Source organism: Pyricularia oryzae, chromosome 2 (assembly GCF_000002495.2).
Source record: "Pyricularia oryzae 70-15 chromosome 2, whole genome shotgun sequence".
NCBI classification, from domain to species: Eukaryota; Fungi; Ascomycota; class Sordariomycetes; order Magnaporthales; family Pyriculariaceae; genus Pyricularia; species Pyricularia oryzae.
In genome coordinates this window covers 6516056-6528298 of record NC_017850.1, presented here as the reverse complement: position 1 = coordinate 6528298, position 12243 = coordinate 6516056, and the positions used below count along the sequence as shown (strand labels likewise).

Genomic DNA, 12243 nt, shown 5'->3' with positions numbered 1-12243 from the left:
ACCTAAGTTAGCCTCTTCCTGTACGTCGTTGGCTACTCCAACCACTCTGCCGCTGGTTGTAAAATGATTACGTCTATCAAACGAGTCAAGCAATACGGCCTTTCCTTCAAGCAGGATATACTTTGTGGATTCAAGCTTGTCAAAGTGGGCATGTATATCTTGGTGCTTCATGACCATCGAAAAGCTCTCGAGTCTCCTCGACGGACTTGTTGGTGCAAACGAGTGTCTCTGAGGGTATCATAATTGTATCATTTTATTGTCAGGTTTTATACATGTCGGGCACCGGTCTCCCTGCTCCCGCATAACCAATTATCTTAACCTCCGCAAGATGAATTGCCTCAAAAATACAATGAGGTAGGTATATGAGGTAGCCAACACGCTACCTAGGCGTAGCTCGCTTGCGCAACGCTTTGTTATAGCACACTATTGTTGTTACAGCCCCGAGGCAACTTTCTCATTCAAGAAAAGAACAGTGGTCTCCAACGGGTGATCAGCCACCCCGACCTCGTCTTCCCCGACCACGTCCACGACCACGACCGCCTCTGCCACCACGACCGCGAGCGCCCCGTGTAGATTTTGCCGTGGATGCCGTAGCTTCCGCCTCTTCGCTCGCGGAGCCTTCAGCTTCACTCGAATTCTCAGCTGCATCATCGTCGCTCCCGTCTTGGTCGTCCTCCCCGTCCTCATCCTCCTGCTCTTCTTCTTCCGCTTCCTCCTCCTCGTTGTTGTTGTTGTCAGCCTTTACTCTCGTGCTGACTCGTCTTCGACCACCCCTTCCGCCTCGGGCAGTTTTGGGTGGAGTTGTTGGCTCTTCGTCCGAGTCCTCTACCGTGCTGGACCGAGCCTTGGAGAGGCGCTCCGCACGCTTCCGCTTGGTCGATGGGGCAGCAGGCGCCACGGCCTTTTGGTTGGGCTGCGAATCTGGGCTCTCATCTGGATCCCATTGCGCCGGTGAGGTCGCAGGCGTGTCGTCATCTCCCGGAGCTCTGTAACGACGTTGATCCTGAAGCTCGTGGTACTCGCCGACGGGCAGGCGAAACTCTAGCCATCTTTTCTCAAGGCTCTCGTCGTCGAGGATGTTATTCTCGCGATCGTCAATCACGTCGATGTTGTAAAAGGTCCCCAGCTTCTCCCATATCCCCGGGATGCGCGTGTGCTTGAGTACGTTTGGGTCGAATCCATGCTTTCTCAGGTGCTCGGAAATAGCGATCATCCTGAAATGCTTGTGCATGCCCGCGGGTTTGTATCGGATTATGCCCTTGAAGAGCGACGCGACCTGGTCGTCGGTCCATGGGCTGGTAAGGTCGACGGTGGGGTGCGTTGTGGGGGCCGTGGTCGTAGTCGGAGTCGAGGCCGCTTGGGGGGTGTCGACTTCCATCGCATCATCCTCCTGAGCTGCGGCCGCCGTCGTAGCCACGCTCGACCTTCCTCGTTTCCTCGGGGGCATTGTGAATTTTTGGGGTGAGGTGACTGCGCGAGCCCCCGCGCGCGAGTGTCGCACAAGTTCTGGTGTAAGAGGGAGATGGTCGGCTTGAGAGTTGATAATTGACAGCACTTCAGGTCCAAATTGTGTTGGTGATCAAAAATCTCGAACTCCAGTGGCCAATTCAATACAGAATCATTGACAATCCGACAAGTAGATGAGTTCAATTCCTTTTTGATTGAATCAACTGAGTCTCTGGAAATGGCGCTTTCGCACGAGCGAGAATGGAGCTTCAGCTCGGCCCCACTTCCGATCATCAGAGCTGGGTTTCGGATCCTCCGAACGGATCGGCAGACGTTTAATACGTGGTAACGCGACGCGTCCCACCTACCCACCTTACTTACCTAGATTCCTACCTGCTGCGGCCTGAGCGGGCGGGATGTTGTTGTGAGTCGTGACCCAACCACGGAGCAACCCAACCAAGCCTTGAACGTTCAGTGTTGGCGACACTGAGGCAAATGATAGCTTTTTTTTTTTTCTTCCTACGTTAATCAAAAGCGGTGCGATACTGCATTTTGCTTTTCGTCATGTCCAACGTAGACCATTCAGTCAATGTTTTTGCCACACCTGATTTCTGGAGATCGCCTAAACGTCTCAAGTTGGTTGCCTCCCCGGATGACGATGAAATTGGGTCCTTTCATCTTGATTTGAATGGAGACTGTAAGTCGGGCTATCTTTTGACCCGAGTGTGTGCAGATAGAAAAAAATAAAAATAAAAGGAAGAAAAAAATCATTTCTGACACGGCCACAGATCAACCACCACCGCTGGGTCTGCTGCTACCAGATGATGGGATTTTCAAGCTGCCTGACTCTCTTGAACCACTGGCTCCGCAATCCATATCTTCTCAGCCGGAGAGTACCTCAGACCCTGAAGAGCAGTCAGATGTAAAATCTGAAGACATTTGGCTTCCTTTGTCGCATGAACTCAAGGATGCACCACAACTCCGAACTTGGGAGACCTTTTATTCTGGCGATAGCTCCTTAAAATCGTCGCGAAATCCCGTCTTCATCTCAGAGGCTGGTCCCGTAGTATACGATCAACTACTTTATACCGGTGCTATCTCTTCCTCGGCTCGTCCGGGCCAAGATCATACGGTTCTCGACCCTTCCCATTTGATGAGTTGTCTCGTGTCACTCGCACTTGGCCGTGGTTCTTTGCTCTTCTCGTGGCACCCTCAAAAGAGGTCATTCCAGCAGGACCTGAAAGATGTCAGATTGTCAGGCTACTCGACAGAAGCACTCGGAGGTGTGACTTCAGTCTGTATGGAGTGTGGAAATAATACGCGCTTTCTTCGCAATTTTATTGAGAAGTCGTACGCTTCACACGCATCGCCCTGCAGGGTGGCTCTGGCGAACTTCCTGGATAGACTTCTTTGTGCGGTTCAGTCCAGGTTGGAAGCCAGAGTTCACTCCTTCAGGTCGTTGATACAAATGCAGGCAGGCGTCTACCCTTTGAGGTCCACCACTCAATATTTCAAGAGGCTCGTCTCCAAAGTCTCCAGGTCCACCACTGACGAGAAGCTTCTTTCCCTCTTGTTTGAGGCGGCTCACACAGCCGAGTACGGTGACGAGTTCCTGTGCGCCATCACCAGAGATATACTCCAAGCCGTATCAAGACCTTGGCTCGAGTTTGCCGAGGAGTGGGTTGGCCTAAGGCCCGAGACCGGCATTCCTATCTCCAAAGAAGGGCACGGAAAGGGGTTTGTTGCTGTCGAAACGCGAATTTATGGGGAGAACACGGAGCATGAGCTTGAAGATTCAGATTACTTCTTGAAGGAGGAGAATGTCCCATCATTCTTTCCAGACGATGTAGCCAAACTACTATTCGAGACGGGCAAGAATCTCAGGTTCATCTGGTCGTACCACAACGATCACCCGCTATCGCGCCCACAGACTGTAGGCGGGAGCCAACCGCCAGGACTCGACTGGACGTTTGGATGGGAAGATATCACCCGCCTGGAATTAGAGGTCATCGCTTACGAACAGAGGCTTTCTGATACCGTCAACCAAATCAAGACTTTGAGCCATGAACAACATTGCACCGATATTGACACTTCCTTACGGAGCAGCTCTACAACTGGCTTAGGGCTCGACTGTTTTGGCAAACCTGAAGATGTTATTGAGGAGCGAATCCTAGCATCAATTGCTCAACTTGACGGGCCAGCGGTCTTGCCGCCAGTGGTCAGCGGTCACACATTGGATGCGTTAGAGTCCTTGTTCTCCAGCAGCCTTGATGGTGACCCAATGTCCGTTGGGCGGCTCGCACCTCACTGGTCGCTGATCCCAAGGCTCTCATTTGGGCCGGTGATTCAGGCTCAAGCCAGGATCGTCAACATAGAGTGCATGCGGTTGCTTTTTAATTCCCACCAACTTCGGGATCACCTCAACGCCCAGTTTGAGTTTCATCTTTTCGGCAGTGGCATATTTTGCAGCCGGCTATCTCATGCCCTCTTCGATCCGGAACTCTATACTGCAGAACGCAAGAGAGGCGTCGCACTTAGCGGTGGAACGATGGGCTTGCGTTTAATGGGTCGAGACACTTGGCCGCCGGCCAGCTCAGAACTGCGTTTGGCCCTCATGGGAGTCCTCAAGGAAAGCCGTGATGCACCCCATCTACACGATCTTGATCATCTCCCTGGAGACTTGAGCTTTTCGATCCGGGACCTTTCTAAAGAAGAGATGGAGAAGTGTCTGGATCCCAACTCGCTCGAGGCCCTCGACTTTCTTCGTCTCTCGTATAAACCGCCTGGTCCACTTGCGCCCATCATCACTCATGGTGCTCTCGACCGGTATGATCGAATATTCAGGCTCCTGCTTCGTGTGCTGCGCATGCTGTTCGTCTCGAACCAGCTTTTCCGTGGTCAGGCAGGGCAGCCATCCAGCGACCCTGTGGAGCACCGCTTCCGGTTCGAGGCGCGTCACTTTGTCTCCAGCATTGCTGCTCACTTCTTCGGGGAAGGGGTCGCAGGTCCATGGCGTCGCTTCATCGAGTGGCTTGATCACGTTGAAGTCACAGTGTGTGCTAGTGGAAGTAACGTTGATAGCCACAACGCGCCGGCCAGAGATGTGGATGTGCTCGGACCTGAGCAACTACGAAAGCGTCATGAGGAGCTTCTCAGCGAGATCATGTCAGCCCTACTGCTCCGTAGACACCAGGAGCCTGTTTTGAAGCTACTCAACGACATATTTACTCTGATACTACGATTCGCCGAGGGTGGCGGGCGGTCCTCCCTTGGACAGGAGGGCGGGACACAGTCAGACAAACCATTAGTATATTGGGAGTTTCGACGCAAAGTAGAGGTCTTCCTGACGGTCTGCAAGGGCCTTGCCGAGAAATCTGCCGACGCAAAGTCCAAGGCAGGCTCCATTGCTCAGTTGGTGCTGGCTCTGGATATGTCTGGTTTTTACTCGAAGCATAGCTGAACATGATACGAACCTATTTTGACCATGCGTCTGAGTTGGTACCAACCTAATATAAACACAGACGGAAACGTTTAAATTGCCTATTACCTACCCATCGGTCTACTTATCTGCCTACCTACCTACTACTATCCCCGGTGCGGGCGCCTACTTTGTAGTGCAAATGTAACTACTAGCTTCCAGAATTGACTACTTGAAGAGGACGCCTTGTCTTTTATGCACCTTGACAGCGATTCTGGTGCTTACGATGGGAACTGCCAAGCACAAGAAGCAATGGAACTAGTATAGTTTTGGGAGTGAAGCTATACTCGTCACGTCACATTTATTCGTGATACTTTGTTTAAAGTTTACCATTTACCAGTGTCGTTAGATATTTTGCGCTTGTAGTCTATCCGCTTGAGCTGCGATTGGTTTATACAGAAGCAACAGCTCATATAGTCACACGGCACACCATCCAACGCTGCAAGGGTGACTTCAGGCTTGGAATAGTCGTACGAGAGTGTATCCTGCAGAGTATACGCACACACCGAAGCTCCAAAAAGCAAGTAACTAATGTTTCATCGTATATGCGACACGAAGCGATCTATATTATATCGATTTTGGCATCTCAAGCACGGCAGTTCCAACCCCCTGGCAGCCGTCTATCCCCACGAATCAAAATTCCTCGTTTTGTATGGTTCCGGTTTCTGGTGGTGATTTACACGTACAGTGATGTATGCGAGACGACGGTGGACATAACCACACCAAGTCCTTGGTAAAAAGTACAAACATAGGCATGCAGCCAACAATCCCGTCACACACCCGAAAAAGGGCAAAGCCCTCGTACATTTGTACTTTTTTTTTTTTTTTTTTTTTTTTTTTTTTTTTACAAAGCATATCTCAACCCACGGCCGCCCCTCACACAAGAGAAGAAAAAGAAAAGACACAAAAGTCCCGAGTCGGGACCATTGTTCTACCGTCTACCGCTCAGCATCTTTGTGGTTCTAACCTACTGCATGCAAGATGGTGCGGAAGAATCGATCCAAACCAATCGCTATTAGTGGGCCTATTCTAAATTTTTTTTTTCCCTCTCTTTGCAAAGTGGCGACGACGTTCCTTTGATGTACGGGATGGCGACATTACGCCCTGGGAAAGTACGACACCGGGATTGGGATTGGCCACAGGCAGGTGGTACACATGTCCGGTGCATTCGGGCTCGGGGAAAAGGCGATAAACCGGCCAATAGTTCCCGGAGCGCACTCGGCGCTTGCGTAATCCGAGGCATTTTTATATGTACTCTGAAAATTGACTACATTCAAAGGGGCAACAGATGAGCTTCAACATTGCATGGGTGTTTTTTTTTTTTTCCTTTTTTTCTTTTTTTGTCGAGTTGAGTTTAATTAATAATATTATTATTTTCACTATTATTTCTCTTGTTCTGATTGACCTTGAACTGTATGTTCTTGGTAATGTGTACCTGCCTATCTTACCTATAGACAGACTATGACGAAACTCTTTTTTCACAATGTCGATTGTTCCTCACTTTCTTCCAGCCAAGGTCAAGCTTGGATGATCTGACTTTGGATTTCTGATGACAATTACATATAGTACGGTACATCCCTACACATGCTACATGAACATGACGAATTCTAGTCACCGACCGACTCAGAGGACGCATGTCCTTGGCGAAGTGCAATTAGAGTATACCGATGCGCAGATTGAGCAAGGTCATTCGAGATGAAACCTGGGGAGTCCTGTCAAGCTGTGTAGATCGAACAAGACTCGAAGGAGTGCCTATCCCAGCTTGCCCAGGTAGGGGGCGTGTGACTGCAATAAGCCAATATTTGGGGGCCGTTAAACACGCATTTGGCTTAAAGTTCAGCAATCCTGACCTTGATCCCAGGTCTCAGCAAGCAGACAGCTGCAAGAGAAGAGCTATGGGATGCCAGGAGTCAAAAAACCAAGGCACTTCCTGGAAGCCTGTAAGCCTGAAAGCCCAATCACCGTAGCAAAGGGTGCCCCTAGTTTATCTCATCAAACCTGCTTCCAGAACGGCGATCATCTCAACAAACCGTAGTAAATTCCACGACTCCGAAGGTACCACTTGGTTCGGTTGACTTTTTTTTTTTTTTTTTTTTCCCCTGTGCGCGATATATGATCAAAAAGAGAACCGGCGCATATCTCGGACAAAACATGATGCACTGTACATACCCAGGCAATTCTAGATTCCCTCAGCCCCCATCACTCCCCTGAACAAGTCAAGACGCGGAACAAAACAAAATAAAAATACAAAACCACACTAGACTGTTCATAGAAAGGAGAAATCCGAGCCCCAAGAGTTTTGACAGGCGCATTGATTTGGCAGCCAGCAAGGGTGGAGATCAGTACTTGGCGAGAGCGGTCTGGTGACATGCAGAAAAAAAAAAAAAAAAAACTCAGAAAAATCACGAAAGATAAATTAGCAGTATGCTGGGATGAGGCAGAATACACGACAATCATATTGTGTAGCATTCTACATATTATTAGCTTTGTATCATTATGAAAAATTTACGTGATAGTACGTTTGAAGGTTCTGTAATACTCATGTGCGCAATATGAAAAAAAAGAAGAAGAAAAAGAGAAGAAACTGAAAGCAAACACCGTCTTCCCGCAAGCGCGAACTGTCTGCTGTTTACTCATCAGTTACAAATGGTCCTTTTGCTTCTCACTATTCTCAGTACATACAATGCAACGATGAGCTCATTATTACTTCCAATTCTATCTTATTACCTCCCTCTAGACCCTTTCCAAATAGGTATATCTGATGGGAGGGGGGTAATCTGCAGGGGAAACGATGTGTCGGTAGTATCGGTACACAACCGTACTGTTCAACCGACTCGATAATGTGGTAAAAAGATTTTTTTTTCTTTTTTTTTTTAAAAAAAAAACCAAAAAAACTCTCCGTCTACCAAAACCCACGACAGCCCATACACTTGCTGTATAGGAATTCGTTTCTTGCCTGCCTCGTGTTTTCAAACACCGACCGGGTCGGCCATCCCCGAGGAAAAAAAGAATAGGTACTTAGCAATACTACGACAGTAACCCGACGGATAAAACGCACCGGTTGCTCCTGTGACCAAGAAACAGATATGCGGTGGTCATGCATCATCTCCTCTCATTTCCCAGACAATGCAACACTGGCTCAGCACTGAATTTTTTCGCGTATTTTTTCTCTGTATGCTTTTCTCGTCATGTTATATTGCACCTCACGTTGAAGGAAGTAAACCCCCCCCCCCAACGTAAACGGTACCGTGCAGGGAACACCAGCTCCCAGGGGTGGTTGGAAAGAAAAGGGGGGCCGGGGGAGAACAGCTTTGCCATGCCACGAATAGACTAATGGCAGGGGATGCTTGTAAGTGCCAGCAAAGCACGGCGGCTGTTTCTGTGCAAGAAAAACGTATCCACATCCCAAAAGAAGGGCGCAGCGTTTCCCTGAAAGGTCATTCTCTGGTGTTTTTCTCGCATTCGGTCGCAGAAAATACCATACCATAGGCAGGTAGTACTGCCAAGTAGGCTGAACTTCGAATGCTACGTACCGTACCACGTAGCACCCATAATGTTGTTGACCCCCATGCCCATCCGGTAACCGACCCAGCAATGCAATCTGCAAGTGGGAACGAAAAGAGGAAGTGGGACCACACCAAGGTAGCAAAGCATGAAAGGGATTTCGATGCGGTGGGCAAGGGCACCACCGCGGACCCGCCAAGCCTCCTCCGACTCGTGCGACAAAAAAATCAGTTATGGTACGTGGGGGGACCGTTGCCCACGTTAGCAAGCAGCAGCGTTATCCAAGGCAGACTTTTTCGCTCTCTCTCCCTCCCTCTCTCTCTCCCTCTCTCTCGCGCCGCACTGTGAGGGTTGGAACTGCAGAAAGAGGCTGGTCAGGGGGTGGGAAAGGATGAAAATGAAGGACAGAAAGGGAAAAGAGTGAGAAAATTTGAAAGGACTTCTCTCCGTGTCATGCGATGAAGAAGGGAAAGATCATTTCCCTGATTTGATGTTGACGTTGTTATTTACCCATATACTTGGCAAAGATTGGTGGGCAGGGAAAAAAAAGGGACCCGTTCCTGTGCCTGATCTTGCTCATGTCTCACAAAGGAGAAGAAAAAAAAAGAAGGTTTAGGGTAGATGCCACTGACGGGCGGGACGACACCAAAAAAAAGGCTGGCATGGCCCAAGGTGGGCTGCTCTACAGGCTGCAGTAAGCTTTAAAGCTCGTCGTCTGGTCTCCCGCTGCTACTAAGTAGGCTTCGGGGAGCCACAAAATTTCCAGCCTTATGGGGTGGTTCGGGGTGCCGCGTGGGACCGTCGAAAGCCTCAAAGCTGAAGGTGGAACGAACGGGTGTGTGTGGGCTTCTTCCACAGCGCTGGATTGGAATGAATGGCATCTGATTTTCAAGCATTGAGATGCCGCAGCCCCAGGCCCTTACCCTCTGCAGGTGATCGATTCGACGTTTAAAAAAGCATATGCGGATTCTTTCGGTCTCACCCTACCCATGAACCTTTCCCACGACAGAAGAAATCCACTCCAACATTTTCGTTTTTGGGTGAGATGAGGGAGTAGAATCGCTAAAAAGTGGCAACCAAAACAAAACAGTTGACAGCGGAGACTAAACTCTGCCAGTCCCCAAGAATGCCTGCGGAGGATATTTTAACTCCACGGCCAACTGGAAACAAGTAGCATTACTATATTCTAGCGTAGCCTCGCAAGGACACACACTAATCACAGCCGAACCACCCAAACCAGCCTGACGGCCATGCGGAATAGATAGCCTTGCACAGACCAAAAGCCGGCTACCCGTTGCTTAGCAGTAAACGGTTTTCTTTCTTTTAGTCATGATAGCGCCCAAGAGCTCACTCGGCTAATTAACTCATGCCTCACCAAGACGGTGCGCCAATCAGTCCCCCAACGAAGATACTATTTCGTGGACGGAGGGCCGATTTTTTTTTTTTTTTTTGGCGTAGTATTGCCAAGACCTACCTCACCAAGCATCGTCACAAAGCATCCTGGTTCCATTGGCATTCACAGATAGAGGCCGCGCGGCTGGTCAGTTGCCAGGAAGTAAATGACACGGTAGGAAACTGCCGGAAGCAGCTGTGAAGTGCGTAGCGAAAACATGGAACAGCTAGCTGGGTAATTTTCTTCTTGTTCTTTTTTTTTTTTCTCTTTATTTTTTCTTGCTTCCTAATCTTTCGCGCTGATCTACTTTCCCCCCTTCCCCCCGTTGATTGCACATTTGGCACTAGTGATTTCTCCTGTGTCGCATCAAAGCACCGAGGCATCAGTCAGGGGTAGACCCCGGCCGGGAAGAGGGGGTTGTTCATGACTCGTGAACGACCGGGCAAAGACTCCGATCAGAGTCGTCGGCTGGTAACCAGAAACAGGAACCGGACGTCAGTCGGGCGAATCGTGTTATTGCAAGCGTACCGTCATTGTTTGCTCGTCCTGCAACGTATCAGCATCAGCATCAGCTTTGTCTCAGGGACAACCTCGTCCATGACGCGTGACGCATATTTTTCTTTCTTTCTCCCCCGGCAATCCAAATACATACTCTGCACGGTTATCTCGGCATCTTTCATCCGGGAAAGCATTATTTGCCGAAGAGTTGTGCAGAGAAGCTACATACGATGCCGGGATGTGATTGTGGGTTGGATTTTCAACATCGCAAGAGACATGGCAATCGAAATTGGCATTTCATTAATTACTAGCCCCTTGACTATGAGGATCGTAGAATCCACCACATGACGATTGTGCCATGCGCATCAGCCGCTGGGTGAGTGGGAAAGGCTCCACTTGGGGGTAGAACAAACAACGGGCGCGCAGAGCCAGCGAGCAACTTCATTATGGAGATGAGGCCTTTTGGCGAGCGGGAGTTGGGGTCGCTGTGAGGAGCAAGAGGAGCTTGCGGAAAGAGAGAAGCAAAAAGCAGGCGCGGGGTTCTGATCCACCGCATCAAGGCTTACCTCAACTCTCAAGGTACCTCGTGGCAGGACAGACAGGCAGTATTTTGCTTGGGGTGACGGGAAAAATCGCGCTGGGCAAAGCCGTGTCGCCGTTACAAAAGCTCGGAAAGATCGCTTGACGGAAGCCCACCTTGTACTACGTGAGGGATTTGTGGGCCGTTTCCACCGTTTCCGCTCGTTTATACCGTAGTACTATTACTTAAGACACCAACAAAGTAGTGCATGTAGGATCACCGACATCTATCTGTACTGGCAGGTCCCTGCCTTACAACGTAGTTGCAGATGTTTGCAGGGGCCTGAGCCCCCATGGTTCGCCGTTGAAAAAAAACAAAAAATAAAAAGTTGCCGAGCCATTATTATTTTTGCAGTAAATGTCCACGGCAGTTCGGCTTACCCAAAAATGACCTGCCAGACTTACTCAGCATAAGTTTGAAAACAGTCGTCGTTCATTACTTGAATAAAAAATCGGTTCATATATTTTATTTATTTTCCGCCTTATTGGCATAAAATGGGGAGACTGGATCAGGGAGCTGGCTCGATACCCGACAATTTTCTCAATGGTACCGAGGCACGCTTTTGCAGGTACTTCGTATGTGTATACTCTCGACCCCAAAGCTCGGGTCAAAGGAACGGTAAATGGCTTTTTTCTCTCTTACCGGCTAAGTAAATGCCTACCTAGGTACGTAGTAGGCATGTTGTGGACTCGTGGGCTACTTTAACAAGGGTAGCTGGCTGATATCTTAAGGGGTAAAAATCGAGCTGATGTGACCCAATTAGGAAAGAATAGCCATCCTTGGCTGATTGGTCCGTCAAATCCCGCTTGAATTTTCTTCCAAGATCCGGTGCCCGCCCTCCCCACTTCGTTGACGTCCTGACATCTCATCCCACCCTTCCTTATACATACATCTAATTATTGTTATAAACCAAAATGAGAAAAGCGCCAGAGTCTGGTACAAAAAAAAAAAAAACTTATACCAGGCAGTTGCTGTACTGTGCTGTCAGCGAAATTCAATGCTTTCCGTCACCGCCATTTTGTAAGCAGTCCTTATGCCAGTAACAAGTATGATGTTATCATTGGCGCAAAATACTACTTGGTTACCTCCCCATTTGGTTGTCGTAAAGAAGCCTAGTGGTTGCACCTCCTGGGTGCCTCTAGCGAGTGATAGGTTTTCATACCCTTGCTCGGATGAAGCTCGGGCACTTGAGTGCGTATTACATCATGCTGATCGATGTTCCTATGAACAGAGGAGTCAGCTTGACGGTCATACCATTCGGCCATCCATTCGTCCAACAAGCCTGCTGTCGGCCTAGTGTCGGCTGTTTTGCTATACACTGTCATCTTGGCGCACTTGGCCCTG

General features: G+C 49.3%; 4 protein-coding genes across 4 annotated transcripts; 2 read left to right on the top strand and 2 right to left on the bottom strand.

Annotated features, from left to right (window-relative positions):
- Nucleotides 1–219: 219 nt before the first annotated feature.
- Nucleotides 220–1672, bottom strand: MGG_07142 (uncharacterized protein). The gene has a single exon (XM_003715291.1). It carries the CDS (start codon nucleotides 1445–1447, stop codon nucleotides 491–493), a length of 957 nt encoding a protein of 318 aa, XP_003715339.1. The 5' UTR covers nucleotides 1448–1672; the 3' UTR covers nucleotides 220–490.
- Nucleotides 1673–1852: 180 nt separating this feature from the next.
- On the top strand, nucleotides 1853–5050 carry MGG_07141 (uncharacterized protein). Its single transcript, XM_003715290.1, has 2 exons — nucleotides 1853–2143; nucleotides 2235–5050. The coding sequence occupies exons 1-2, from the start codon at nucleotides 2011–2013 to the stop codon at nucleotides 4904–4906; spliced, it is 2805 nt and encodes a 934-aa protein (XP_003715338.1). The 5' UTR covers nucleotides 1853–2010; the 3' UTR covers nucleotides 4907–5050.
- A 3207-nt stretch (nucleotides 5051–8257) lies between these two features.
- On the top strand, nucleotides 8258–9364 carry MGG_15863 (uncharacterized protein; the record flags this gene model as incomplete). Its single annotated transcript, XM_003715289.1, has 4 exons — nucleotides 8258–8273; nucleotides 8517–8641; nucleotides 9085–9122; nucleotides 9361–9364. 4 exons carry the CDS (start codon nucleotides 8258–8260, stop codon nucleotides 9362–9364), a joined length of 183 nt encoding a protein of 60 aa, XP_003715337.1.
- Nucleotides 9365–11493: 2129 nt separating this feature from the next.
- Nucleotides 11494–12224, bottom strand: MGG_15862 (uncharacterized protein; the record flags this gene model as incomplete). Its single annotated transcript, XM_003715288.1, has 2 exons — nucleotides 11494–12120; nucleotides 12154–12224. 2 exons carry the CDS (start codon nucleotides 12222–12224, stop codon nucleotides 12012–12014), a joined length of 180 nt encoding a protein of 59 aa, XP_003715336.1. The 3' UTR covers nucleotides 11494–12011.
- Between the last annotated feature and the right edge of the window lie 19 nt (nucleotides 12225–12243).

Bases quoted from the DNA above. Each gene is read 5' to 3' on its own strand.
- MGG_07141 (XM_003715290.1), top strand. From the start codon at position 2,011: ATGTCCAACGTAGACCATTCAGTCAATGTTTTTGCCACACCTGATTTC. The intron at 2,144-2,234 runs GTAAGTCGGGCT...ACACGGCCACAG, and splicing joins TCTTGATTTGAATGGAGACT to ATCAACCACCACCGCTGGGT.
- MGG_07142 (XM_003715291.1), bottom strand. From the start codon at position 1,447: ATGCCCCCGAGGAAACGAGGAAGGTCGAGCGTGGCTACGACGGCGGCC.